At 37.5% G+C, this 27,158-nt stretch overlaps 2 protein-coding genes and 2 long non-coding RNA genes across 4 annotated transcripts; 1 reads left to right on the forward strand and 3 right to left on the reverse strand.

The window, feature by feature from the left end:
* The first annotated feature begins 1,499 nt into the window (after positions 1 to 1,499).
* Positions 1,500 to 13,149, forward strand: LOC103971126 (beta-hexosaminidase 3-like). The gene is made up of 15 exons (XM_065111135.1): positions 1,500 to 1,796; positions 1,888 to 2,300; positions 2,702 to 2,776; positions 3,543 to 3,578; positions 3,667 to 3,778; positions 4,284 to 4,354; positions 4,543 to 4,673; positions 5,393 to 5,458; positions 5,708 to 5,808; positions 6,140 to 6,199; positions 6,809 to 6,842; positions 10,877 to 10,975; positions 11,052 to 11,111; positions 11,766 to 12,016; positions 12,728 to 13,149. Exons 2-15 carry the CDS (start codon positions 1,965 to 1,967, stop codon positions 12,892 to 12,894), a joined length of 1,599 nt encoding a protein of 532 aa, XP_064967207.1. The 5' UTR covers positions 1,500 to 1,796; positions 1,888 to 1,964; the 3' UTR covers positions 12,895 to 13,149.
* A 3,736-nt stretch (positions 13,150 to 16,885) lies between these two features.
* On the reverse strand, positions 16,886 to 19,572 carry LOC135613363 (oligopeptide transporter 1-like). The gene is made up of 6 exons (XM_065110387.1): positions 19,383 to 19,572; positions 18,197 to 18,708; positions 17,989 to 18,086; positions 17,324 to 17,896; positions 17,007 to 17,148; positions 16,886 to 16,918 (listed from the first exon to the last, which is right to left on the reverse strand). Exons 1-6 carry the CDS (start codon positions 19,570 to 19,572, stop codon positions 16,886 to 16,888), a joined length of 1,548 nt encoding a protein of 515 aa, XP_064966459.1.
* A 124-nt stretch (positions 19,573 to 19,696) lies between these two features.
* Positions 19,697 to 23,041, reverse strand: LOC135614111 (uncharacterized). The gene is made up of 3 exons (XR_010487436.1): positions 21,039 to 23,041; positions 20,395 to 20,924; positions 19,697 to 20,310 (listed from the first exon to the last, which is right to left on the reverse strand). It is a non-coding gene; the product is annotated as an uncharacterized LOC135614111 (long non-coding RNA).
* A 3,149-nt stretch (positions 23,042 to 26,190) lies between these two features.
* Positions 26,191 to 26,841, reverse strand: LOC135614112 (uncharacterized). The gene is made up of 2 exons (XR_010487437.1): positions 26,579 to 26,841; positions 26,191 to 26,468 (listed from the first exon to the last, which is right to left on the reverse strand). It is a non-coding gene; the product is annotated as an uncharacterized LOC135614112 (long non-coding RNA).
* Between the last annotated feature and the right edge of the window lie 317 nt (positions 26,842 to 27,158).

Here is a 27,158-nt window from a genome sequence, read left to right on the forward strand (position 1 = left end):
GAGAGAGAGAGAGAGAGGGGGGGAGAGAGAGCTGTGCTGTGGCAACCCAAATCATCACATAGTAAAGTGTCCCTCTCAGACTTAATTATGATCTTTCCCATTCCCTTTCTTAAAATAAAGTATCATGCATTATCTTAATGTTTCTTTTCTTTGGGCATAAAGGTAATCAAATTTTTTAATGATTTACTAATAATTGGGACAACTTGTTAGGTAAGAAATCATCATCTTCAATTACCACAAAGCATATAAAAACAAACAAATATATATATATATATATATATATATATATATATATATATATATATACAAATAAATATATATATATATATTTATGTCTAAAGAACTTGAAAACTAATAAAAACTTATTATAATCAATTTATTTAGTTGAAGATCCAAGTGACATTAATACCTTCAGGAGATATACTCCTACAAATTAGTAAGTTTTTTACTTACTACTTTAAATTCAAGTTTATAATGAAGTATTTAAAGGGTGTTTTAGGTATTTTAATATTTGTTAAACTCATTAGTAACAATGACCAATACTGAATTAGCATGAGTTTATTGGATAGGTACCATTGGGAGTGACATATATGAAAGATTCAAATATTTGAAGAGATATATATAAGATGTAAAATTTGGAGGGTTATATTAAGTAGTACATAAGATTTTGGAGCAGCAAAAGTATTTTTATATGTTATTTTCTTTTTAGTATTTGGGGTAGTAGATATATATTTAAATATATGTATGTATACCATATGATAAATAGAATTGCCTCTATATGTGCTTATATGTTTTCAAAAACATAAAATAAATACTTGAACTGACGTTTCTAAAATAATTAAATCAATATTTTAATGGGAAAAAAAAACAAATATCATGAAAAAAATTAAAATCCACATTATCTTGTCTTCTAATGATCAACAATTTTCATCCTAGTTTAGACAAAATATGAATGCAATCTAATTTCAGTTTCGGAAAAATTATTTTTTATTCCCATTTTGTATCTACATACATGTATATATATGTATATATTATGTGTGTAATTGTGGGTATCATAAAAATATTTGTATGTTATTTTTTTGTATTGGGGTAGTGATGCCTCTAAATATATATGTTTAAATAATTACTTGAAACTCTATTTTTTAAAATAATTATATCAAAATCATAATGGAAAAAATATAAAAGATAAAGAAAAACACTAAACTCCATATTATTTCGTCTATTAAATTAATTATATTGTCTCTAGGTTTTAGCAGAATTATATTGTCTCTAAATATATATGTATTGCATGTGTATTTGTGTGTATATTATATAAGTATTTATAACTTGATAAAAAAAAAGAGATTTGGTGTTATATATGTCGGCTAAATAAGGCATGACAGTAAAAAGGCGTGACTGTGCTGTGGCAGACGAGCAGGTAAATCTGCTCTCGCTCTCTCTCTCTCTCTCTCTCTCTCTCTCTCTCACGCATTCTGCCTGGCCACCAATCCAAGGAAGTGAAAGAAGCATCCAACACAACCATCACTACTGCATTGCCCACGCAGAGATCCACGAGCAAGAAGCTCTGCCATCCCAGAACTGCCCCTCGACTCCTCTCTCTCTCTCTGATATCTGCAACTTTATCCTTTTTTATATTCACATCTTAATTGTGCGTTTTTGTCTCCATCCCTTATTAAAGAGATTCCTTTCCTTCGTTAACACCTTCTTGTCTCTGCATCTCCTCCCTTCCCCTGGTCTCTTCGCTCAATCCCTTCATAATATCCCTGCTGCTGGAACAGCAAAGCTATCAGCTTCAGGTTGTTCTTGTACTTGTTATTGTTCTTTTTCTCAGAATGGCGCTCTTTTCCTTGCATTTCTGAAACTATCAGTTTCTTGCATCGAAACCAGATCTTGGTTCCACCTCTTTGCGTCCTGGCCATCTGCATTGCTCGGAGTGCTATAAAAATCGCTCCTTTCTTCTCATAATGCCGCTGGCGGTTGGAAGCTGGGCTCGAGAAGTCCTCCTCTGCGTTGGGTTGCTTGCTTGCTTGTTCGTGTTGGCATTTGGTGGAGAGCATGACGGCGTTAACATCTGGCCGATGCCCAAGTCGGCGAGCCATGGCTCGCAGATGCTGTTCTTGAGCAAGGATTTCGTGCTGTCGACGCAGGGAAGCAAGTATGGAGACGGTTCCGAGCTGCTGAAGGAAGCATTTGACAGGATGATTGATGTGGTTGAAGTGAATCATATCGTTGATGGCCGCACGCCAACCTCTTCGGTGCTTGCTGGCTTAAATGTGGTGATCTTGTCACCTCAAGATCAGGTATTTGTTCTTCATTGTCCATAATTTGGCCTTTACTTAATCGATTGACCATCTTTGGGGAGACTATTTATTGTCGCCATAAATTTGGAGAAAATAATTGCTAGATTATCATGATTAGTTTTCGATTAGTCAGATATTGTTGTTGTTGTTGTTGTTGTGTGTTTCGAATTACATGAATTATGACTCTTTATATTATTATCCTTACCTGATTAGTACATATATGTGAAGTAGTGACAATTTAATGTATGCAAAAAACTTGTGAAATGCTGCCAAAATTCATTCTTGATATAATTAGTATATCTTCATATGTTTGATTGGAACATAGATTTCTTGAGTAAAATGTAAATCCTGTAGAGGCATTACTTTGATGGTCTACTGATACAGTTTTTTTTATTTTGCAGCTGAATTTTGGGATCAATGAGTCCTATAAACTGGATGTTCCTGCTGCTGGGAAACATGTGTATGCACGTATTGAGGTAGATGAAGCAATAACTTCTTGAAATTGTCACCAAAGAGTCCAAACAATCCATGTGTTTTCCAGGAACATCATATGTTCAGAAGTGCATATTCCAATTTTCATGAAAATTTGAGTTAGTTTTTAGCATAGTTATCTGGAATTTTGTTTGGTTCTTCTTAAATTCCATTTTGTCCTCTGAACTACACTTAAATTCTGTTTTGTCACTGTGGGAAATTTATTTTAGTCCATAATAAATTTGTCGAGCATAACAAGAAAATAGAGATCATCTTCTGGACAAATTGGTCTGGTTGCAAAATTTAACAGAAATTAGTAGGTCTGACACAAGAATTTTAGTTGTTTCGCTTTTGATTTTGGTCTCAGTGGAGTCTTTTCTGCATTTATCAAGTTTCAATGGGATTGGTAATCTTTTAGTTACAGATATCTACAAAATGTACATATTAGCTAAGGATTGGCAATTGAAATATTAAAATCCTCTACTGAAATGCACTTCAATAAGGAAAAATGCCTCTGTTTCTGCTGATCAAGATCAGGATTGGCCAATTTCATGACAAAACATTGGTCTGAAAGAGGAGGGGAGTCATAAGATGATGCACTTATAAGCTTACAAGGATGCCACAAAGGGATTTGTTGTTCATTTCCTCATTTGGTTCTTTTATAGTTCTAAATAAATGCCAATCAACCATGTTGTCATAATCTAATGCAAAAAGATTTCTCATCTCAGTTAATTATTATTCTTAATCAATTCGCCATCATAACTTTTGCAGGCACAAACTGTTTACGGAGCACTTCATGCTTTGCAGGTAAGTTAGGCATTACGAAAATGGATTTCATTTGTAAAATATACTGTAGTAGATCTAACCAACAATTTGATTTTGTTTGATTTTGCAGACTTTCAGCCAACTGTGTCATTTTAATATCTATAAGAGAATTGTTGAATTACAGTTGGCTCCTTGGTATATTTTAGATCAACCAAGATTCCCATATCGGGGACTTCTTATTGGTAAATACTATTCCTTATAGATTTTCTTTTTTAGTGTAAATTTTTAGATCAACCTGAAAGGATACAGAAGTGTGTACATAGGCTTCTTATAACCAAGTTGCATACACATAAATGAACTAAGCTTGCATTAAAAACTTTTAAATCTACTATTTGTTATTTGTGTATGATATTCTCTTTGCTATTTTTGACAATTTCTGATAATTATCTAACAATGGAGAAATTAATAACTTTATGGAAATTTTCCTAACTCCATGTGATGATTCATGATAGTCTTCATGCATGAGTGAAAAAGTATCTGTTACAACCTATTACTGTGTATGTTGCAGACATCGCGGCCTTGTATATAATATCCTATTAGCTATCTTAAACAAAATCTGATAAATAGTTAACAATTGAGAACTTCATGACTTTATTGAAATTTTCTTACCTCAATATGATTGTTCATGATAATCTTCATGCATGAGCAAAAAAGATTGGTCACTACTTGCGACTGTCTATGATGCAGATACATCACGACATTACCTACCCCTCCCAATAATAAAAGGTGTTATAGATTCAATGGCCTATAGTAAGTTGGTATGTTCATCTTTTCATCCTTTTATCATACACTTTCCTTTTATAATCCTTCTATCTGCGTTGCAGCTCATCCTCAAATTTTCATAGTATAGATTGTGTCATGTCTCTTTAATAATGATTTCAAATTCTCAGTATCTTTTGTCTCTTTTATGTGTTTGTTTCATCAATTCTAGCTTACTGTCATACAGAATGTGCTTCACTGGCATATCGTGGATAAGCAATCCTTCCCCTTGGAGATACCATCATATCCAAGACTGTGGGCTGGTGCATACTCCTACTCTGAGCGATATACTAAGGCTGATGCTCTTGAAATCGTACAGTAAGCAATGAATGGCTACTTAAGCATCCTTTTCAAGATTGTGATATGTTTGTTCTTGGAGATCGTCACACTGGCCTAGCTCTGATCATTTACCAGCCATCTGTACCTAGCTCTCAACAAGAGATGGTGAATATGCTAGGGTTATACCTAGATCATTACAAGCATATGATTTTTATGGACAAAAAGTTTGCATACAGATATATTTGAGTGTAACAGACATCTGAACTAAGAAGAAAGTAATTATTTTTTCTTATGTGATGTCTAGTTTCCTTTCATCAGTTGAAATATTTTTTCTTGCAATGTATGACCCATATAATCTCCATCACACTACTGTTGTCAGTGTCTCTGCATCATCCCCTCATGCACATTTATCAGTGGCACATATGATCAGACTTCTTAAAATATACTTAAGTTTTAATTACATGCTAAGCAGGCCTACTTCTTCTCTGTGGTCATGCACATATATTAGTGGCACATATGACCCTCTGCTCTGATGAACATTGAACAAACCCCCAAGAATATACATTCTGGTGACAAGAATTTGGACAAAAGCTCCTGTCTGATGCCTCACATGCATAAATTATCATCTGCACTTGTGTATGTTTTTAAATGGTTCATATGTGTATACCTGTAATTTATATATCAGTATGAGTTTTATGGTGCTTCTTAGTTTCTTCATGACTGAATCTTTTTGTACTTCTAAACATGAATATTTTCAGGTATGCAGAAAGAAGGGGAGTAAACGTGTTGGCTGAGATTGATGTGCCCGGCCATGCTCTCTCATGGTAGATAAAGTCCAAAGGCCTTTTAGCTCTTATTTTGTTGTATGGATTTAAAAATTCTTGAATTTTTAACTAAAAGAAATCATGTTGTTATTATATTAACTCATACTGCTCTTGGTGATCATAGCCTGCATCTCCAAAGATGTCTTCTTTTCTGCAATGCAATATTCTTTTTCAATTTATTTGATTTTTCTCTGTGAATTGGGAGTGATTACACAACCCAGATAAAACTCTATAAATTATCTTTTGTAGGGGTGTGGGCTATCCTGATTTGTGGCCCTCAGCTGAATGCCAAGAACCACTTGATGTCAGTAAAGAGTTCACATTCAAAGTAATTGATGGAATTCTTTCTGGTAAATTTTCTTCTTCTTGCTGTTTGCATCTAATACAATACGGTTTCAGTGATTTAGATGTTAACAAGACTAGCCACACATAATAATCAGGTTCCCAGAGGCACCTGACAAATAAAGCCAGAACTTTCTACAAGATTAACGGCAGAGTTTGATCATATCTGCAATTGATAATATTGGATGAATACAATACAGTGAATAGATACTTTTGATGTGACTTCTTTTCTAAGAATTTATTCTCAAAGTTCATGTTATTTTTAGTTTAGAAAAGCAAGTTAGATTATCTTTCATGATGGTTGTTAGATGAATGACTAATTCCTGATTAATGTTTCAGATTTCACTAAGGTTTTCAAGTTCAGGTTTGTCCATTTGGGCGGTGATGAAGTTAACACAAGTAAGCTCATACATTTCCTGTTAATTGTAATAGCACCTCATTTGTTTATGCCTCAACATGTTCTTTTTAGTCATCATGGTCAGTGGTGGGCAAACTTGAAACTTCTAGAGACAACGGAAACTATCAAATACTACTTCACTGATTTAACTTTCTTTTTGGGTCATTTCTTGACATTTGATCTTTACAAAGTCACTTTTCATGTTTTCCTATTGGTCTTTCTTTTTCTACCATTCATGTTTCATTTGATGTCTCATACAAATAGCAAAAGATGGCTTTAAGAAACATTTGTTTTAGAAGTTTAGATACTTCAAATCAAGGTTTTAATTTTGGTTACTGGACCGAGACATATCGAGTTTCAAAAAAAGATCTGAAAAATAAAAAAAGGTTAGTGTCATCCTATGCCAGCTATATTGGGTGGTGCAAGCCATGTACCACACATACCATCCGGTTTACTCTGGTCCACGTGCTAGTAGGTTATGGAATTGGTAAATACCGCTCATACCAAGCCACACCAGGTGATATTTTTAACTTTAATTTAATTTAATATTTTTAAGTATGCAAGTGTTTCTTTTTTTTTGCATAATATACCGCTTTTGTTGTGGATTTCAGGCTGCTGGACCAACACTCCTCATATAATTGAATGGTATGTATCCTTACAAATGTAAATTTCCACCTTTATAGAATTTATTCATGACATAGATCATAGTTTCTTCTACCTCTAATAGTTTTTATGAAGACAACTTCATTGTTTATCTACATTCATTAGAATGCCCATGTCTTTGGGACTTAAATTTTATAGTACATTTTCAGCCTTTAATTTCCATTCAAATTTCGTATCAGCTTTGCCCACCTCTCTTGAGGAACAAGTTGATGATTATGCTTAAGCAAATTTTCTTACTCAGTGAATTTATAATTGTTTTGGAACAAAAACTTATTAAATATCATGAGAGAAGGGTTTTTGAAGTTTGAAAAAAAAAAAAAAGGAAACTTAGGTTTCACTTTTTCTAAAAATTATCAAATATTTAGAATAACTTTGAAATGACAAACATAGTTCTAAATGATCGTCGTTTTCTTAAGGTATCAAAATAGGTGTTTTCATAATTTGATTCCTTTAAATTTTGAATTTGTTTTGTTTATCTAATTTTATCAAATTTAAGTTAAATTTACAACTACTTCGGCCAAAAAATCACTTGAATATTATCTTAAAAGGTTTTCTGAATTTTTATCCTTTTAAAACCTGGATCATACTATTTTTGAATGAGATTATACTATCTTTAGGTTCCTATTAAAGAAAATTTAACCCCATTAATTTTTTTTTAGGAAATTTAAAAAAATTATAAGCACAAATACCTATGTTTCTAATTTTAGTCTTTAAAATAGGTATTTTCACTGATTAAAGCCCTTAAAAGATTGAATTTGTCATTATCTAAATTAACCTAGTTTAAGGTGAATTTACAACCACCTTGATCTAAAAAACCAGTTAAATATTATTTTTCTGAAGTTCTACTAAAAAATTATTTTCGAGACTAAGAGTTATATTATTTCTGGAGTCATATTAAAAACAGTATAATCTTATTAAAAAAGAATAACTCATGATCCACTTTTCTCAAAAACTATCAAATTTCCAAGATACTTTGGAAATGACTTACACAGAATGATTTTTTCTATTTTTTACCCTTAAAATGATGAATCTGTGTTAATTTTATAAATTTGGCCAATTTATGATGAATTTACAACCACTTTACCCCAAAACCACTTGTATATTATTAGAGAATGTTTTTTTAGTTACATAGTTTTCAAACAAGGTATATTGTTTTTGGAAACCTATTCTAAAATAGTATAATCCTAATAAATAAAGTGTAATTAAGATAAGTCTTTAACATTGGTATTTTCACTGATTTCGATCCTTAAAAGGTTTAATTTGTGTATTTATTTAATTTTGGCTAATTCAACATGAATTTATAACCACTTTGAGCAAAAAAAAATATAAATATTGTTAGAGAAGATTTTTCGAAGTTGAGAGAAAATTTTTTGGAGACCTATCTTATGTTGTTTTAAAATGAACAAGGTCACATTATTTTTTTAGTCCTATTAAAAAAATGGTGTAATCTCACTTTAAATAAATATAACTCAGATATCACATTTTAAAAAAAATTATTAAAATCTCAGAAATCCTTAGAAATGATATACAAAGGCCCAAATGACCTCTTTTTGGACAAAATTACACAATTTTTAATTTTATTAAAAATAGTATAATCCCATTAAAAAATAACATAACTTAGGTGCTAGTTTTCTTTTCTTTTTTTTGAAGTTTTAGGAAACTATGGAAATAATGTAGGAAGGTCTAAATGGCCACTTTTGGTTCTTAAGCTTTTAAAATGGATGTTTCCAATATTTTTAGCCTTAAAATATTGAATTTATCTCATTTTAAAATTTTGTCCAATTTAATGTGAATTAATAACCACTTTTGGTCACAAAAAATGAATATCATCAAAGAATATTTTTAAAGTTTTGAGAAAATAATTTTGAAGTCCTTGCTTATATTATTTTTGAATATGATTGCATTGTTTTTATTATCGAGTTCAAAAATAGTGCGACTCAATTCAAAAATTTTATAACTCAGATCTCACTATTTCTATATTTTATGAAATTTTAGAATTCCTTTTAAATGACTTACAAAGGCCTATATGTATTTTTTTTCCTATTTCTAAGTCATTCAAATAGGCATTTTCACCTATTTCAACCCTTAAATGATTGAATTTATGTCATTTTTTATTTTTATAAAATTTGAAGTAAATTTAAACTATGTTGGGTATAAAATCACTTAAATTTTATTGAAAAAGTTTTTATAAAATAATAAAAATAAAATTTTGGAGACTCGAGTTACATTTTTTAAATCTAGGGTTGCATTGTTTTTAATCCTATTTAAAAAAAAGCATTTAATGTCATTCAAAAAGACTATGAAGACTAGAAAACAATTTAACCCCATCCAAAAAGCCTTTAAAATAGGTATGAATATTTATTTTAACCATTAAAGCAGTTCATTAAAGTCCGATTCCAAATAAAGTTCATCATACTTTTATTTGATCTAATTTGAGTACCACTACTACTGGATAGACCTCAACAGAAACTCAAGACCACGATTATTAGTATACAAGTATTTTTTAAATTTTTAAGAGAAAATTATTTTTTTAGATCAACTATTTTTAAATATGGTCACACTGTTTTTTAGTCCTATTTAAATATAGGATAACCTCATTCAAAAAGAGTAAAAGTCAGGTCTAACTCTTTTTTATTTTCTAATTTTTAAAAACATAAAAAACTATTTACAAAGGCCTAAATCATCAAATAAGCATTTCACATATTTTTAAGCTTCTAAAAGGGCCAAGAGTCAATTTTTTCGATTTTGACCAATACAACATGAATTTACAACTATTTTGTACTAAAAATCACTTATATGTTATTAAAGAACGTTTTCTAAAGTTTTGAAATAATTTTTTTTGGAGACAAAGTTACACTGTTTTCAAATTTTTAGGTTTTTATTCAAAAATAGTGTAATTTAGGTCTAACTATTTTAGAAATATCCAAAATTTCACAAAACCTTGGAAATAATATATAAGACCCAAATGATCATTTTTCATTTTTAATCTTTTAAAATAAGAATTTTCATGTCATTGTTGAGACAAACTAATGGTTAGTGCATTGTTGCAATATTAATTGATGTAAGGTTCGACTACATGTTTGAGTGTCTTATACATTGTTTAATGTAATAATTTTTTAAAACATATGGTTATTAATTTTTTAAACCTTTGAAAAGCTCAATTTGTACCTTTTTTCAATTTTGATATTTAAAGTGAATTTACAATTACTTTAGGCCAAAAACTAGTGAATATTATCGTCGTATGTTTTCCAAAGGAGTTGAGTTACATTGTTTTTTGTTCTCATTTACAAACAATATTTCTTCATTAAAAAATAATGCCAATTCAGTCAACTATTTCAAAACGATCCAGGATTTAATAAAACCTTAAAACCATTTTATAAAGGCTTGAACAATCACTTTTTCTATTTCAAACTTTTAAAATAGATATTTTCAACTTTCAAAATCGATATTTTCACTGATTTTAGTCCTTAAAACATTTGTGTCAATTTTTTAGTTTCGACTAATTTGAAAAGAATTTACAATCACTTAGGCCAAAAATCACTTGTAAATTATTAGAAAATTTCTTTCTAAGTTTTAATTAAAAAATTGGATACTTGAATTACAATATTTTTAAATAGCATCGGACTATTTTTGAGTCCTATTATAAAAAATGTAACCTCAGTTTCACTCTATTCAAAAAATCATTAGATTCTGTTTCTCTTATAAATTTGCATTCCTCCAATAACTTTCAATTATATTTCATCTCTTGTTCCTTAATCCTTCGGTAACTTTGGTTGTCTGACAAGCATAAAAAAAAGGTGTATCTGTCTGAAAATTGCAAAGAATTTTGGTGAACTTGTATGATTCATAGAGGTTTATCCATCACTCTTCTCCTAATCTAGCTTACAAAGTCATAACTCATATACGAAGATCTTACTCAAATACAAAGAATTTAGTATGACTCTAGATAACACCTTTTAATACTAACTCAGATAAACTTTAGATTATCTTTCAACATTATGTAATTTCTTTTACAGGTTGAATAAACATGGCATGAATGAATCTCAGGGCTACAAGTATTTTGTTTTGCGTGCACAAAAAATAGCATTATCACATGGATATGAAGTCATCAATTGGTATGAATTCTACATCTGGATGAATTGTATGTCCTCGGTTGTTTCTGCTCTAAAACTTGTGTTCCTTGATGAACAGGGAAGAGACTTTCAACAACTTTGGGAGTCAACTCAGCCCAAAAACTGTGGTTCATAACTGGTATTTTTTCTTGATCTGCCATGTTTGTTCTAATTGGTATCAAGCAATACATATGCTTTCAAATATGTCAAATATAAGTTCTCATCATTAATGATAAAACACACATCAAATGTTGATTTTTTGGATAATAAATGTGGTCATTAACAACCCTCATGTAATCAGTGATACCATGATGATACGTGGGAACAGAGACCATCCATCATTCATTCATCATACTTGTAGTTGATGTTGTAAAATGTCTAATATTAGTCAAAATAAACATATTTATAAACTTTGACTATGTATTTGTATAGTAACAGTTTGCTTTTTCAAAATCCATCTTTTGGTCAGCATGGCAAACTGAACAAACTAATGCAGCACAAACTTATCATCCAATGAGATCAGATCATTATTTCTTATAGAATGTTAATTGCATTATGCTCTTGATGCCATTTTTTCTGTCCAATCTGTCTAGTCAAAACAAAAGTTATGATGATACACTATCTTACATCATTCAAAAACCTCATGTGTTTCCTCTCCCAGATCCTCACCCGAAAAAAAAAGAAAAATCAGAATGCATGTTGGAAATTTGGATTTATTTATGTGTACAGCGATCCGGATCGATTGTGTTGGTGTCATCACTGTCATAAGACAATTTTCCTTGTGTGCTTGCAGGCTTGGTGTTGGAGTAGCACAGAAGGTGGTGGCGGCCGGACTGAGATGCATTGTGAGCAACCAGGACAAGTGGTACTTGGATCACTTGGATGTCCCATGGCAGAAGTTCTACATGAATGAGCCCCTTACAAACATCTCCACGCCTGAGCAGCAGAAATTGGTCATTGGTGGTGAGGTGTGCATGTGGGGAGAAAGTATTGATGCCTCTGATATCGAGCAAACCATCTGGCCTCGTGCTGCAGCTGCTGCAGGTAATACTGGCGAAAACTAAGCATTAAAATCTCGGTTAGATATCAGTTTCCATAACCTACCCAACCAATATAAGACCAGTATATATATAATTGAATAAAATAGAAAAAGAATTAAAAAGTAATGGTATTGTATCGCTATCGAACTATATGTTCCAATATCGTCATTCAGTCAGACAGCAAACATCAGACCATGCATATTCGCATACAGATCAATTGAACATTTCAAAATGGTAATATCTTTATTGGTCTGACACTAGATGTGTGCATTGACAAATTCACAAACTCGGCATGAGTCCACCATCTTTTATACATCTGAACTTGCATGTTTGTAGAACAAGTGATATCTTCTTGTGCATCCAAAGTGCTGTGGTAGTATAGAATATCAAACTTGCCAATACAAGATTTTATGATATAGAGGTAAATAATTCTACTTAATTTTTTCATATAAAAGATTCAAGAATAACCTGCACCAAACCAGCCGAGTACTACCTCTGCTGTCTCCTTACTTCGACAGAATCATATTATCAAGTTGTCTTCTTCAACATGCATGCTACTCATATCTGAAAAATGTATTGTGTAGTATCAAAAGCAGAGATAAAGATCAATACTTGTATAAACTGTTTGTCAAAATTCACGCCATTGTTAATTAAGTGTTTCTGATCATCTTTCGTGAATCTACGGAATTCTGCAATCGGTTTGTTTTTTCCAAAGAGAGGTTGTGGACTCCTCTTGACAAACTAGCGAAGGATCCAAGGCAAGCCACAGGAAGATTGGCTAGATTCAGATGTTTGCTCAACCAAAGGGGGGTTGCTGCTGCGCCGGTAGCAGGACCTGGCAGAACTGCTCCATTGGGCCCTGGTTCTTGCTACAAGCAGTGAACAGCCATTAAGATCATCGACAGCAATGCTTGCATGATGCTAAGAGAGGATCAGCTATTGTTGCCGGCCTTTATGGGGGGTAAATTAGTATTTATATGACAATAGTTAATCAGTTTCTGCTGAAATCTTGCTGATTATTGTCATTCAAGCAAACCCAAAAAATAAAATTTCTGCTGTGGAGCAAATGTGACATAATAATGTTTCTTTTTGTCGATCGTTGACATGTTTAAGATTAACAAATTAGTTTTCCTGATATCTGAGTTCTTTGCATCTTCTTCTTATTTAGTTCTATGCTGTTAGCAACAAAACAGTTCAAATCTCTCAGCAGTCAGATTTCTCATCTCTTTCCTATCCTTTCTTAGTTGTGTTTCCGGAAACTATAGAAGATTGTCCTATTGTGTTACTGGAGCAATACATACCACGATAAGATCCATCCATGTTGATCAAGCATGACCACGTCTTTCATTACAGCAGAGTCGAGCAAATCATCTCATCTCGCCGGTGATCGTCAAAGTCATAAAGAAGGAGACAAAATGGTCTCTCTGTACACCCAACCATACCCCAAAGAACAAGAATTCACAAGCGACGGCTAATCATCCCATCTTTTGCTGCTTTCCAGAAGCGAAACATCTTGCATTAGCGATCGTTTCGATCAATCACGAGACAACCTTATGCAACAACAGATCAATCACGAGACAACCTTATGCAACAACATCACGAGACAAGTTTCACGAGACAAGTTTAATGAAATAAATGCACACCAAATTAACATGACGGACAAGTTTCAGATCCTCTTTGGCTTTCAATCGCAAATGGTATTTTCTGGTCCAGTGTAGCTTTTTGTGGAGGTCACATGTTAATTTCTTCCAACAACAACCTAAATCATATTCCAACTCTCTTTCGATGCTGTGGCTTAGTAGAAACGATGCCAAGTTTTGCAATCACAAGCCTCATCCTTCCTTCTTATCGTGCAATGAAAGTTTGAAACTCAAACAACATGTATGTGAAAATGCTTAGTTGGGCATGTGTTATTATCAGTACAGGGAGTTCTCCTAACTTCAATTTTATGCTTGAAACTGATGGCTCATTCAGTGAATCAGAATTGGGTTTATCATCGAGGATGACAGTGGAAAGGTCGTATAATATATTTTAAGGCTAAAACATCATATAATAATAGTATAGTGGTGGAGATTCTGCTACTGCTGCTAATGCTCCACTATGTCTAAATATTTCTGTAAATTGTTCCTAGACCCCCTCAGATTACTTATGGTGTTTGGCTTATAATAACCTGAATATACTATATATATATATTGTTTCAAGTGTAGATGCATAAATAATGAAGAGCCACCTCTTGGGAGATCGATATAAGATACCACATCCTACGTGTGGTCGACACATCTCAATCGACCCTCGATATCATGGATGTAATCATCTTTTTAGATTCAACATAGTAAAATTCCCAAGTGCAACGGAGGAGTAATAGTTTTCAAGGTTCATCATAGAGGATTCCTCAAGTGCATTCTCTAAAAAAGTTATGAATAATATATATATATATATATATATATATATATATATATATATATATATAGAATAATCAAAAACCAAAACTAATTTAATCATTAGAAAAGATTTTTGGGTAAAATCCTCATGTAGTTCTTGCAGGTTGGATGCTTTCAGAGTCACGGAAGAATTATATCTCGGTTGAAATTGAACTGAGACCTACTTGGGAAAGGTCTTCGATTGGTTTAGAATTGGCACTTAGCTCGGACAACCATCTGAATTCACAATAACCATCTCTTCATGCAATGATACCCTTCTACGTTTTTTTGTTGAAACAAGTTATTCAAAAAATAAAATGTGAGCTTAAGTTCAAATCTAAACCCATGCAAGCTCAATTCCTGAAATAAGTTCCTTGCCCCATCGATTGGTTCCCAATAAGCATTCCAGCTTCTCTTCTTCTTCTTCTTCTTCTTCTTCTTCTTCTTCTTCTTCTTCTTCTTCTGTGGATGTCGAATTGCAAGAACAAAGTTTTGGAGATGAGAAATTAGGGACGTGAAACACTATTCCATCATCTCCTTGAGAAGTCCGAATGGAAGGGATATTCGATTGTCAAAAGGATGTATATGTAAAAACTCTCGATGTTACAACTATTTTATCATATTTAAAAATAATATAATGATATAAAATATATCTAAAATAAATTTAATATTTTTAATACGATAAATAAATTTAATATTTTTAATATGATAACACTCTCGACACCACTAAAAAAAAAAAAAATATTAGCTCAAATTTTTCTCTCTTGTAGCGAAGACTTAGAAATGCGAACAAGAATATGTATATCTAATTTTACCCCTTTTGATGTGTGGCGAAAAGCTGAATTGCTAAACTTGATGAGATTTGTAAATATGCATTTTCAATTTAACCCTCATATATATGGGATGGGTGAAACATTATATTGTATTGTTAATCTAAACATTAATTCAATATTTTTTTAAAAAAATAGTAATTCAAGATTAATAAGCGCATAATCTATGGGTTATTTTAATCTAAATATCTTATTTTGATGTTATTATATTATTTTATTAAATGACAATGATATTTTCTGTTGAACAACATGAACGTCGTCTTCGGGACTTGACGACACATAGATAAGGTGTTTTTTTGTGTGGAATAAGATATAATAACTTTAAATATTTCTTTAGCATAGCAAAAAAAATCACATTCTCAAAAACCTTTTATATGAAAAATTTAAATGCGGTGTTAACTTTAGACCTCACCTCATTTGTTCGAGCTCTTTTTATTTTTTACTCCATACCCAAGAGATTGTACAGGTAAAAGTATCTATTTTAACAACAAATTATGTTGTTTTAATAACTGAATCATAAATAATACCATCCTTCCAACAAATTAATGGCAGTCACCCATGGCTTATCACATTTAGTGATCGTCTCAATTGATCATGGGACAACCTTTTACGATAACTCCTGATGCCGTAGGACAATGAGCCAAGGGGCAATGATCATCCATCTCTAACCCCCACCAATCTGGTCCATATATACCCCGAAATTGAAGAAATATAATAACAAAAATAGTCAAAAAAGCTGCTCCGGAATCCAATCCAACTGATAACAGATAATTATAACGCGCCCACCACCCTTTGAACTTTCGGAAGATAAAGTAGTTAAATATTAAGCCAACTATGAACCATGACCAAATATTAACCGAAGTGGCAGGAGGCACGATGGAACCAACACTGAATATAACTGGCCAGTTAATAAGTCTTATCCATGTTTTTTCTGGGTATAGACGTGATAACATCCACACTCCCATTGGTGCAAAGAGTCCAATAATAATGAAGATAAAAATGATGGAGTATGTGCCATGAGGATAGAACATTCTAGCTGGACCTATAACACCCCATGTGACTCCTAATGCGAATGACCTTCTTTCCCAAGGGCATGTCCAAGGACTTCCCTTGGGCAGTAATTCTGGATAACATATATTTTTCACCGACTGTAAGGTCCATCATTGGACACCGAAGCTAACCACACATGCTAGTAGACTACCTGGAATCTACATGTAAAGAAAACATATAGGACGATAAGTATAATATAATAATGTTATAGAATTCAAAATCTGGATTTGCAAGAATATGTCAATATATGCTTTGTAAATTGTGATGCATCATAATTTTCAAATCTATTCAGATATAACACAGTGGTCCAGAAAATACCTGTATCAAGAACATTACTTTTGGAGGAATCTTCATGTAATGTGCTAGCTTCAGTTGTACGATGAAATATTTTGCCGTATCAAGTGCAGAAGAGCCGTATGTTGCGAATGCTATATTTGCAATAGGTTTACCCGATTGCAAGTACCCGATTATGACCTCTAATAAAAGCCTAGTTGTAAATCCCTGAAATATAATAATTATTATATTAAGCTGGATGAGAAGAAAAATATTTATAACGTTGTCTCAATATTCATCTTACCTGACCGGTCGTAGCTTCCATGACACATTCTGGAAGCAAAAATATAAACACCAAGGCACAAGCGAATAGAACTCCCCAATAGCGAAGTTGAAGTTGATCGTTAAATATTTCACATACCAAGATGGCAAAACCCATCATGGAGAAGAGTAGAGAGTAGAACCACCACCGGGGAATAGACTCATAATTTTGTTTCATCAACCTCGTGTGAACATCTTGCATTTGATGCCGATATGAATTGACAAATTGTAGCCATATCGATCTGCTTAACACCAGAAGAGAACTATCAAAAGTTATCACTACCAACGAACAAGATTATAACATGCAGGACTAAGGTAATTATTTCAACCATAAAAACGTGAGCACACTAATTGTACCAAAAACAAACATTACAATGAATATTTATTTACAAGATAAAAAAAAGTTACAGTTCCTACCTCCCATAGAAGAGAGCAACATGAGAGATGCTTGACGTAAAGGCAGCCAAGATAAAACCATAACTAAGCATAAGGGAAGCACTGAAATATAATTTCGAATAATTGTTGTATGCTTCTTCGTTGAATGTGAGTGACTTCTCATCTAAAACCCGCGACACATTGTAAAATTGCCCATGGACGTCAAAAATACTTGAAGTAAAAATAGGAAAGCGTTTGGCATCGTAGACATTATTCCAATAAGATAATGGTAGCAGAACATAAAGAATGAGAATGAATCCGACCATCATGTTGATCACCACAAATGCTGGAAGTGGCAGTGGATTGCCCACGTAGGATGACATGGTTATCCAATCCAGTGCAAAGGACCCGATGCCTAATCCATTAAATCCAGAACCAATTTGCTGCGCAGTTATCGAGTCTTTCCATATCCAACAAACAAACGATAGAGCCGTGATAGAAGGAAAAAGGTAAACAGGAACAATGCTGTAGGTAAAAATTACAACGATGACTATGACAAAGAACTGATATCGTGACAATTTTCCCTTGACTCTTTTCTCCGGCTCGTGTAACGCTCTGCGAGTGAAAACAACGAAGACATGTTAAATAAATAAATTAAAAGTCTCCTGTCTTCTGCATTGTTTACAAGGAGAGGCACGCCACGCCACCTGTAGAAGGAGACGTCTACTAGAGTCGAAGGCCACCACATATAGGGTGAGTCCACCAGCAACTTCGTGAATATGCCAGCAAACCCATATCCGAGAAACTACACACCATAAGGGCATTTAAAAGCCGTTACTTCTTGACCGGAAGTAAGGAAAGATCAATTGGAATTAACTAACTAACAAAATCATCAGCAACCATATTATTTATTACCTTTTCTTTATAACTAAGAAAATCATTAGAAATCATCAGAATTAACCAACTAACAAAATCATCAGAAATCACCTGAATCGATAGCACCAGCAGCATGGCCGGCAGTAATGGGATATCCTTGTGGTAGAAGATCTTGGACATGGATAATATTTCGAAGCCGGCAGAAGCACTTTCCGTGCCGGCCAGTATGGTGGTCACCACATGTTCTTTCAAGTTGAAGGGTCCCGGATTCAACGAGAAACCCCAGTTTGTGTATGGCATCCTTACCACTTTGTTTGGTAGCATATTAGCCATTAGTTTCCCAACGATGAGCACGATGATGTTGATGCAGACTTGTGATAAATAGAACAATTGCTGTCGGTAAGAAGATAATGCTGCAATTACGGACCCGAGGATGCAAATGGGGATTCCGATAAACCATGTTCGGAACGTCAAGACCTGCAATGTATTATCATCCGTTGGTGGGACTGTCAACCGAACTTGCTCGATCGGAGAGTCATCCAGAATCGAACCTGAAAGAAGAGGAGAGGGAGGAAGAAATTGAAAAAGAATCTTTTGAACAAGGATGACAGTAAGAAGTCAAAACGAAAGATGTCAGGGAGGGGCATGTCACATTCTTCATCGGCCATTTGGTAGGACTCCTATTAGAGAGAATAAGCTGTATATTGAGCAGATATAAAGGATGAAAACATCTCTAAATATAGTGGAAAGGTTTAATTGTCCGACCAGTGATGGAAACAGTTGTGATTCCTTTGCCAAATATACTTTTATTAGTTTTAAAGGTGTCGGTGTGGCTGTGATTAGTTAAGGAATTAAATATGCAAAAAAATCGTGAACTGGATGGTGGGAATATTCTTCTATACTAAGTGGATTGGCGTCGGCACATTATAGCTTTCAAAATCCTTTTTCTTTTTTGTCACCTGGTTCTTGATGGCAACGTGAACACCGGCATGACTGACGAGGAAGAAAAGGAGAGGAGGAAACGAGGTGTAGGAAGCAAGGGATTCGGATTGGGGTGGAAAAAAGACAACTAGAATCGCAGCCTATGAGCACTATTTCACTCATTCTCGATCTTGTACTATCTTGTACTGTGAGAACCATTTTATAGACAATCCGATTGCAATGGCTAGTTCTCCTCTGGGGCTGCTTTCATTCCTCTACGGCGGTGATCTCCGGTCTCCAGTACTGGAGTTGACTCGCTCATGTGGGACGACAGGTCTCTGTTTCTTGAAAGCCAGCGGGCTCTGCACCTCCTCCTCTTCCTTCACCGCCGCCGCCACCCAACGCTTGACGTCGTCGAACTCCGAGTCCGGCGTCGCTGGCACGTTCAGATAGAACGGCATGTGCCTCGAGCTCGCCCCCTCCGACGACGTCATCGCCGCCGGGGTAGTGCCGCTGCCGACGCTCCCGTCGTTGTGGCACCTCTTGTGCCACCCAGCGCTTGCCCCAACGGAAACGTCTTCAGGCACACCGAGGGAGCACCGGTGCACGCTGCCGCCACCGGAGGCCGCCGTGGAGGCGCTTGCGCTAGTCGTGGAAGAGCCCGAGGCCGAGGTTTCCTTGACACCGTTGCTAGGCTTCCGGTGGCTGGCCTTGTGCCCGCCCAGAGCCTGATAAGACCCGAATGCCTTCTCGCAGACTCAACGACCCGAATGTTGAGTCGGAGGCCAACAATGACAGGCGATGAGTACCGGACCCTTACCCTTAGTCGCAGAGCGCCAAGTACTCTTGCTTTGTCGGCGCCAAGTACCGGACCATCTCAAACCTGAAAAAAAAAAGAAAAAAATAACAAAAGTTTTACCATAACACCTCCTTGGACTTCCACCGCCACCGCCCTGACCCCGCACCTCCAGTGGGAACACCTCTTTGGACTTCCACACACTGGCCACCGCCCACGTCGCGGGCGGGTCGGCCAGGAACGCGCCCGCCCCCTCCCACCGGACCGCGACGGAGCAGCCCGAGGGGACGGCGAGGAAGGTGCCGGAGGGCGGGTTGGCGAGGACAACGTCGATGTCACGGTGTCCATCTCCGCCGCCATGTACGCGTACTCGGTCGTCTTCACCTTAGATCACTCCTCTATCCTCTGCACCAGAATCGGTTTAATCCCTCTTCGCCTATGGATGCCACTCGATTAGATTAGTATTAAAGACAGTGATTAATACGATGGGAGAGGCACCCTTGCCTTTGATTGCACTCACCCTCGAATAAGAACACGGTGACATTGACGCCCCTCGGCACCTTTCTCGCCGTCCATCCTTCACCCGTGATCCATCACGGCACGTGGGCCCTGTCCCGCAGGTATCGTGATCTTTCCCATACGTGAACGCTGCAACAAGGTGGGGGACTCCGGCTGCTGGCGACGTACGAGCCTCTCTCCAAACACACTAATCATTTAAGAAAAAGGTGACGGAGCTCCGAGGGATGCACAGCCACGGTAGCGCCCGATCCCCACGCCTTGTAGCACCGTTCACGGATGAAAGGGATGACGGGACCTGCGGGACAGGGCCCACGACCGCGCGTGAGGATCAAGAACGAAGGAGGGACGGCGAGAAAGGTGCCGAGAGACGGCGCCGAGGGTGAGGATAATAAAGGCAAGGAGGTGCCTCAGGCCACGGTCTTGATGCACCCGGGACAAGTCCAACGATCTCCTTCTCCGGCCCGCTAATCATCTCCGCCACCTTTATTAAGGTTATGATTGTGCTTCTTCGCATACACATATGCATACTTACTGAGGAGAATAAGATCACAAAAGGATGTCCAAAGTGCGTTAACTCAGAAACAAGAGATGATCGGAAAGAATGGAACACAAAAAGAAAAAGAAAAAAAGAGAAGGAATACGGACGAGCATGAGGAAGGAAGGGGAGTGGCGGACATGGCAGCGCTGCTGTACCCCACCTCCCACATCTGCTCCCCCCGGGTCCCGCTACGCGTCGTAAATCACCACGACCGCCATAGACTCCACCATCCTTATATGACGGCCAATTATGACGGTGGCGAAAGTAGGGGAAAAGAGCGCCTGCCCAGCAGATCCCGTGATCCCTCTCTGCATGTCCGAGATCTGAACGCGTTACTAATACCTCTGAACTCCCACCCGTGAACTCTGTCACGTGCACAACACGGCGAGGGAGGACCCCGGCTCCGGGGGATGCGCAGCCACGGTAGCGCCCGGTCCACCGCGCGGCTCGCCCGCGCCAGCCTTTGCCGCCACCGCCCTGCCCCCCGCACCTCCAGTGGGAACACCTCCTTGGAGTTCCACACGCTGGCCACCGCCCACGATGCGGGCGGGTCGGCCAGGAACGCGCCCGCCCCCTCCCACCGGACCGCGACGGAGCAGCCCGAGGGAACGGCGAGGAAGGTGCCGAGGGAGGGCGGTTGACGAGGACGTGTAATCCCCGGATGCCATTCGATTAGATTAATATTAAAGACAGTAATTAGTGCGATGGGAGAGAGGCTCGTACGTCGTCATCGCTCGGCAGCCGACGTCACGGGAGCTGCTGGGTCCCCACGCCTTGTAGCGTCGTTCGAGGGTGAGGATCACGGACCTGTCACCCGGGATCACGGGCGGACGTCGTTCGAGGGATCACGGGACCTGCCACCCGGGATCACGAGCGGACGTCGTTCGAAGGATCACGGGTCCTGCCACCCGGGATCACGGGCGGACAGTCGTTCGAGGGATCACGGGACCTGCCACCCGGGATCACGGACGGACGTCGTTCGAAGGATCACGGGACCTGCCACCCGGGATCACGGGCGGACGGCGAGAAAACTGCTGGGGTCCCCCACGCCTTGTAGCGTCGTTCGAGGGTGAGGATCACGGGACCTGTCACCCCGGGATCACGGGCGGACGTCGAGGGATCACGGGACCTGCCACCCGGAATCACGGGCGGACGTCGTTCGAAGGATCACGGGTCCTGCCACCCGGGATCACGGGCGGACGTCGTTCGAGGGATCACGGGACCTGCCACCCGGGATCACGGGCGGACGTCGTTCGAAGGATCACGGGACCTGTCACCCGGGATCACGGGCGGACGGCGAGAAAGGTGCCGAGAGACGTCGCTCACGGTGTCCTTCTTCGAGGGTGAGGATAATAACAAGGCAAGGAGGTGCCTCAGGCCACGGTCTTGATGCATCCGGACAAGTCCAATGATCTCCTTCTCCGGCCCGCTAATCATCTCCGCCACCTTTATTAACATTTTGATTGTGCTTCTTCGCATACACACACGCATACTTACTAAGTAGAATAAGATCACAAAAGGATGTCCAAAGTGCGTTAACTCAGAAACAGGAGATGATCGGAAAGAATGGAACATAAAAAGAAAAAGAAAAAAAGAGAAGGAATACGGACGAGCATGAGGAAGGAAGGGGAGTGGCGAACATGTCAGCGCTGCTTTACCCCACCTCCCACATCCGCTCCCCCCGGGTCCTGCTACGCGTCGTACCCCCTGATCACCACGACCGCCATAAACTCCACCATCCTTATATGGCGGCCAATTATGACGGTCGCGAAGGTGAGGGATGATGCAATTGTTTCTCCCTTTGTCCAGTCACTAGGCTCGATCACTTAGTAGGCAGAAGCAAAAGAAGAACAAATAGAAACACGCCGCTGCAGCTTATGTCTTCACATATGTATGTGTCTTTCCCAAGTAGGGGAAGTGATGGCAGTGGAACTTGTCTCTTTCTTCGGAAGAGAGTACTTGGCATGAATTGAAGGGCATCAATGGTGGGTTGAGAGAAAAGAGATCGGAAGGGTAAGGTATGGGGCTCATTCAGTAGTTGGGACGAGGTGTGGAGGTGCGGTTACTCTCTCCCTCCCTCATTTTATATATAGCAGCAGCTCATCAGTCACAGAGAGAGAACAGAAAAAGACCAGATTGAAGAGAGAAAGAGAGCAGTGTGCATATACATAGCTGTAAGAGAAGCACAGGACGAGGGGTTGAATTTCCAAATGGAAATGACAACTATAGCTGCGTGGTCCCTCTGCTTACTTCCTGTGTAAGCAGAGCAGGGCAGCGTGGCACGAATAACGCCATATATTATGTAATTTAGATGCGAGCTTCGCCCCAACAAGGGAGCTGTGTGGACGGTAAGTATGGGTAACGGCGCATCATCATCCTTATGCGGCAGATGTGTCACGCACCACCCAATTAATGATGGTGATGGTGGGTGCACATCACTTGGGTGATGGTGATGACGGCGAGATGTAGGCAGATGCGAATCATGTAGCTTTGGGTGTACCACCATGGTCGGAATTGGCCCATTCCGATCGACTCCCAATGGTGGTACCTCCGAGTCCCACATCTTTCCATCAATAAGAAGATGATGTTCCCGGGTAGGTGCCTCCACCGTGATGACGGTTGTTTTCGTGGGGGTGCAGCGGCGGATGGCGACGCGTGTGGGGAGGGGGAGGGGAAGGTGGTGGGCTACCATGGGGGGTGCACCAGGTTGGCGGGGGTGCGAAAGTTGGAGTAACTGCACCGCCCGGTGAAGAGGCGGAAAGACGCGTCATCCTTCTCCGTAGCCATGTACGCATACGCCGCCCCTTTCTCCTTAGACCACTCCTCCAACCTCTGCACCAGCTTCAGTGCGATCCCCCTTCGCCTAAGGTAGCCACTCGATTAGATTAGTATTAAATACAGTGATTAGTGTGGTGGGGGAGATTAACGGGTGGTGAGAGTCACCGGCAAGAGGAGGAGACGCGGAGGTCGAGGAGGTAGGCCACCTCCCCAAAGACGACGGCAGTGTGGTGCAGCAAAATGTTTACGGGTCGGAGTAATATCATTACACCAATATTCTTCGTTAAACACTATTAGTGTCATGAGTTGAATACCATTTAAGAGAGCTATATCTTTCACCATTATAGGTAAAATACTATCACCAAATAGATGGGAAGACAAAGTCCCCTCTCTAGAATGTTATAGGATAAGCAAAATGACACGGGTGTGAGGTCAAATGGATGCGGACAAGGTTAGGGGACTTGAAAATCGAACTCAATCAAGATGAAATACTTAGCTCGTAAGTAATATAAGAGTGGTGCATCACTAAATCATAGTCATGTGAATTTTTTTATTTTAAGTCTCGACGAACCTTCGTGTTGACGGGAACTACCTCCCATAACAAAGGAGAGGTTAGGACCTTCTATGCTCTTGGGCTGTTGAAAGGCGGAGTGTGGACCTCAATTGTCTAACGACCAATAGATCAAAAGAAGCCTGTACGAGATATAAGAGACATCATAACTTGAGGAGAAAGAGCAGAATGGTGGTAGATCGATCTTTTGTAGAACCGACGCTAGGACTAAAGGGACTCGAGAACTAATTCATTCTATAAGAAATAAGGACAAATTAGAGAAGACTTCTAATAAGGCCCTAGAGGCTCAAACGAAGGAATGAGCCTCACCCACATGATAAGGGGGTCTTTTCCTTCTTTTGAGTATTCACACCCACATTCATCTCGAGTTATTAACTTGAGTATTAAAAGGATCGAGTTGAAAAATCTCTCGTGACTTCGATTTTTGTGTTAGAAACACCTCATGAGCTCGACGTTTCTATCTTGGAGGCACCTCGAATAACCTTGCTCATACGAGTCCAGATAACGTCGAGCTGACTAAGATATCAACGACTTTTTATCCTAACACTTATAATGATGAATAAATAGTTTCTTGTATAGGTAATTTTCATATAAATATTTTATTTTGATGTTATTATATTATTTTATTAAATGATAGATATTCTTGGTTGAACAAGACATGCACGTGTATCTTTGGGACACGAAGACACACAAATGAATGTGTCGCTGAGATTTGATAGGTTAATAAAAAATAGGCAGGATTAGAGGAATAATAATTTCTAAATAAAATTAGCACAGTAAAATAATCACTTTCTCATAAACCTTTTTTTTAATGAAAAATTGGAGTGTAACGTTAGCTTTAGACCTCACCTCATTTTTTTTAAAGCTCCTTTTATTTTTTTACTCTATACCCAGAAAAACAAAACCAATCGGGATGTGGAAAAGAAAATGTGTCACCACACCGTTACGAGAAGTGAATTCCAATTTTGAGTATTTGTTGCATGCTTCTTTGTCAAATGTTAATATGAAGGACATCGTAGAATTGTTTATCGAGATCAAAATTTTTGTTTTTGTTGCTCCATATAAGCTTATCATCTTCATAAAAACAACATGACATTTTTAATCTTTTCTGTAAAACAATTGAGATTGACCAGGTAGAGTATCTATTTTAACAACTGAAATAAAGAAAATTATATTTTTAAACAACTGAACCATGAACAATAATATCCCTCCGACAAATGGAGTGATCAAATTCAATGATAGTCTTAATTGATCACTCAAATTCAATGATAATCTTAATTGATCACGGGACAACCTTTTACAATAACTCCAAGGGGCATGGTCATCCATCTCCAACCCCCACCAATCAGGTCCATATATACCTCGAAATTGAAGAAAAAGAGTAACAATAATCGTCAAAAAAGTTGCTCCAAGATCCAATCCAATTGATAACACATAATTATAACGTGCCCACCATCCTTTGAACCTTCGGAAGACAAAGTAGTTAAATATTAAACCAATTATGAACCATGACCAAACGTTAACCGGAGTGCCAGGAGGCACGATGGTACCAACACTGAATATAATCAGCCAATTAATTAGTTTTATCCATGTTTTTTCTGGGTATACACGCGACAACATCCACACTCCTACTGGTGCAAGGAGTCCAATAATAATGAAGATGAAGATGATGGAGTATGTGCCATGAGGATAGAACATTCTAATTGGACCTATAACATCCCATGTGACTCCTATTGCGAATGATCTTCTTTCCAAGGACTTTCTTTGGGTAATAATTCTGGATAACATATATTTTTCACGGAGTGTAAGACCCACCATCCAACACTGAAGCTAACCACACATGCTAGTATACTACCTAAAATCTACGTACCAAGAAAAACATATAGGATAGTAAATATAATATAATAATATTAGCAAATTCAAAATCTGGATTTGCAAAAATATGTCAATATATGGTACATAAATTGTGATGTATCTTAATGTAACAAAGTGGTCCAGAAAATACCTGTACGAAGAACATTACTTTTGGGGGAATCTTCATGTAATATGCTCTCTTCATATCCATAGTAAAATATTTTGCCGTATTAATTGCAGTAGAGCCGTATGTTGTGAATGCAATATTTGCAATAGGTTTACCTGACTGCAAGTACCCAATTATGATCTCTAATAAAAGTTGTATTGAAAATTCCTGCAATATAGTAATTATAATTATTATATTAAGCTGGATTAGAAGAAAAATATTGACAACGTTGAGCTACAACTATATACGAGAATACGATGACTCAATATTCATCTTACCGAACTAGTAGTAGCCATCATGACACCTTCTGGAAGCAAAAATATGAACACCAAGGCACAAGCTAATACAACTCCCCAATAGCGAAGTTGAAGTTGATCACTAAATATTTCACATACCAAGATGGCAAAACCCATCATGGAGAAGAGTAGAGAGTAGAACCACCACCGGGGAATAGACTCGTAATTTTGTTTCATCAACCTCGTGTGAACATCTTGCATTTGACACTGATATGAATTGACAAATTGTATCCATAGTGATCTGCTTAACACCGGAAGAGAACTATTAGCCAACAAGATTATAACACGTATATAAATCAGGACTAAGGATTATTTCAACTATAAAAACAAGAGCACACTAATTGTACCAAAAACAAACATTACAATGAATATTTATTTACAAGATAAAAAAAAAGTTACAGGTCCTATCTCCCATAGAAGAGAGCAACATGAGAGATGCTTGACGTAAAACTAGCCAAGGTAAAACCATAACTATACATAAGGGAGGCACTGAAGTATAATTTCGAATAATTGTTGTATGCTTCTTCGTTGAATGTAAGTGACTTCTCATCTAAAACCAGCG

Source organism: Musa acuminata, chromosome BXJ2-6, assembly GCF_036884655.1.
Source record: "Musa acuminata AAA Group cultivar baxijiao chromosome BXJ2-6, Cavendish_Baxijiao_AAA, whole genome shotgun sequence".
In the NCBI taxonomy this organism is placed as follows: domain Eukaryota; kingdom Viridiplantae; phylum Streptophyta; class Magnoliopsida; order Zingiberales; family Musaceae; genus Musa; species Musa acuminata.